Source organism: Phytophthora infestans, genomic scaffold (genome assembly GCF_000142945.1).
Source record: "Phytophthora infestans T30-4 supercont1.27 genomic scaffold, whole genome shotgun sequence".
NCBI classification, from domain to species: Eukaryota; Oomycota; class Peronosporomycetes; order Peronosporales; family Peronosporaceae; genus Phytophthora; species Phytophthora infestans.
In genome coordinates, this window is record NW_003303732.1 from 956215 (window position 1) to 959515 (window position 3301).

Sequence of the window (3301 nt, forward strand, 5' to 3'; positions counted from 1 at the left end):
GTTCAGGGTCGCAATGGCTGCTATTTTTTGGGCCTCTGCAGTCTACAGAGAAGGGTCCATTTCCGGTGTACGTCAGTAACCGCCAATGGTCTAGCACACGCGCAGCAGAACCTTTTACTTTCTCATTGCAGGCAAAGGACAAGCATTTATGAGAGCTGAGAATATCGGCTGATGACTACTGTATTGTCAACATACCAGCGAGTACAAAGCCTGGAAATATAACATCCAGGTTCTTGGATTCTCACCGTCAAATTTAAAATATGACGGTTCACAGCTTAAGGACATCTTCATCGACATTTAGGTTCATGAATTTTTCTACCTGAAGTACTATTAATAGTACTATATGTAGTATTAATGTCAACTTCTCATAAAATGGCCAATTTATTGGAATATCCAACATCTAGCTTTTCAATATTGCAATTATTATTGATCGTCAAAGAAAACAATATTCGTTTATGTTTCCACAGCCGTAATATACCCCCAAAATATATTCCCGTCCACCTTGTTTAACTGTAAGTTATCATGATTCTTGCTGGTGCCATCATCGACTATATCAACACCAGATCTGACAACACTGGCCCACGCGACTTTTCTGTTGTCTTTCTCGTGCTTCACAACTCTATCCTTGGTAAGAAAACTCGATTCCAGCTCAAGCGCGTCCGTCTCTAGTATAGTTTCAGCAATTTTGTCGGCTAAGACGACATGTCGTAATACTTCTACTGTACAAGAATGCGAATGATGTACCTCACGCAAACGTAATCCGGCACATGAATGAAGAACGAAGCGTGTTATTTGGGGTATCATAATTTTTCAAACTAGTGATCCATCCGCTATGTCGACATCGCCCACAATTTCTCATTTTTTCAGTCCCCTCCATTAATGGAAGATTTTCCAGTACTCATCGTAAAACTTTATTAGCTCATCGGCATCTGCATCCTTCATTCCCTTGGGCGGGGTATTCTTGATGGCGTCCCTGAGCGTTTCAGGAGTGTATCCCTTCTTCTCCAAATCAGTAAGCGCATACAAACTTTTTTCCTCCATCTTTTCAGAAAGCTTTTTCAGTTGGTTCAAGCTCTTGGTTTTGAGCATGACTTCTCCCCCCACCTTCTTGAACTTGTTCACGAGGTTGGTCAGCTTCTCCGGCACCAAGCCTCTAGCTTCCGCTTCCGATTCGTACTCCATTTCGCTATTGGTGTTGACAGTCTTATGTTTTCTCAAACGCCGCTGGATGTTGCTTCTTGGCTGCGCAGCAACGGACGATAGTTCGACGTCCTGGGCAGTCTTGGAGAGCGTAGCCAGCTCCAAAGCATCGGTGGAGGATATAGCAGTAGAACCGGTAAGTACAGCGGCAGCAGCGACCACCAGGATGGCACAAGCACGCATTATAAGAGGAAAACAGCGATGATGTGGCGTTGGACGAGAAAATTAGGAAATGGTGCGCCTCCTATAGCCTTTCATCGCGGCCTGGACCAGCCCCACGTCAAATCTCATAGCCCATCACGGAGGCTGTCCATGTAGCAAGCACTTTACAAATTCCCAGCCGCATGATTAGTAGTTTGTTTTTGCTCATCAAGATACCCCCGTAAACATTTAAAAACCAGTAGTTTGCGTGTCCGTCCTTTTTGCCTTGTCAATTTTATCGATCTCGCTTTATTTTATCCAAGTCTAGTAGAAGACAGGTTGGGCTTCGAGTCTATCTGCCGACACTTTTCGAAGAGGAAGCTTGATAACAAATATTAGAACAAATCTCTTCCACCACATTTAAGCTAAGTTTTATGCTTCGGTCATGTTTAATCAGAGCTTTAAAATCGATGAGACATTATTGGAAAACACAGTGCTTTACAGTACCAGATTCACCTTGTGAAAGGATTGAATATTTAGCTTAATAAAGTCGAAGTCGTTTGAAAAAGCTACAAGGGCAAGCTGCGTCAGCAGCAACACTGCACACCAACCGCGTCAACAGCGGCACAGGAATGACAAACGGGAGGACGTCATTGGACACGTCCTCTTGTTATTAAAGGCTACAATGAAATACGCTAAAGCTGACACCCGGTAGATCCGATCACTTCGAAACCATGTCTCCGACAAGACCAGGGGTAGCGGCTGCCCACAGTAGGGGGGTGCTACAGTACCCCTGAACACGAATGGCATTTATGCTCTTGTGCAAAAATTGGAAGCGAATACAAACGGACGAGAGCGGCTGAGCTGGTGTCATGATTACACACATTTGGACGAGGCACAAACACAGTACAGTACACCGATCGATCAAAGTGACGGACGAGTTGCGATTGGCCTATCATTTCTATTCAGCTAAACGATTGCCATTAAGTGACTCCAAAATGATCTGAAATTCCTATCTCAAACTATGAGATAGGAATGTCGGTATTTTGAGTCGAAGGGCATACGGTACCTACGAATGCCTATGAAATCACAGATATCCGAGATCAGGATACAGTACCGGTAATGGTTTCTCAAAGTGCACACTTGCAGAAACGCTGATCTACCGGCTCTTCCGATTGAACCAGATACAGCTACAGCTGTACAGTCACAAATCTTGATGTTAAAAAGTGGTCTCCTTAGTGAAAACAAGATGAAAGTGACTGTCAGTTATACGGCTAGCTAGGTACTGTAGCTGCCTTTTCAGCACCACATGCTATAAAATGTGAACATCGTGAATGTGTTTTCGTACAGTACTTGTGCAATTCGGAACTTGAATCTCTGGTGATAAACTAACTATTAAAGTACGACCGAAACTAGCCTTGTGCTACTTGACGCCTTCAGATGTTGTGCTACATGCAGTAGGTGAGGCTACTGAGTCTAATGTTGTCAATACAGGTACTAGTACTGTATTTGGTAGAGCGAATTTGGTGTAAATTGAACTTTACCGCTTGTACCGCGTATGTTCCCGTATTTCAAACCACTGCCTCCTCTTTTGTCATTTATTATGGTAATCAGATCGCCCTTAGAGATACATGTAGGAATGTAACCTACAAACTTGAGTCAAAGCGCGCACTGATTACTACAGTAGGAAGAGTCTAGGAAATTCAGGAATTTTCCGGTTTGTATAGATGAACATTTCTCATACTGGCACGAACTGTCGCAGCAGCTACCTGGCAAGTACCTTTTGCTACAGTACATTTATAACTTTGTGGCAGACAGTTGGAAAAGAGATGTCTCAGCAATTCTAGTACGAACAGACTGCTCTTCAATTCTCAAATACTATTAATACTGTTCAACAGAAGTACCTAAGAATTGAAATGAACTTTATGGTTGAACAAGCACTGTACTGTATGCTGTATTT

At 43.1% G+C, this 3301-nt stretch overlaps 1 protein-coding gene across 1 annotated transcript; it reads right to left on the minus strand.

Moving 5' to 3' along the window:
• Positions 1-876: 876 nt before the first annotated feature.
• Positions 877-1383, minus strand: PITG_12737 (secreted RxLR effector peptide protein, putative; the record flags this gene model as incomplete). Its single annotated transcript, XM_002900083.1, has 1 exon — positions 877-1383. One exon carries the CDS (start codon positions 1381-1383, stop codon positions 877-879), a length of 507 nt encoding a protein of 168 aa, XP_002900129.1.
• Positions 1384-3301: the final 1918 nt, after the last annotated feature.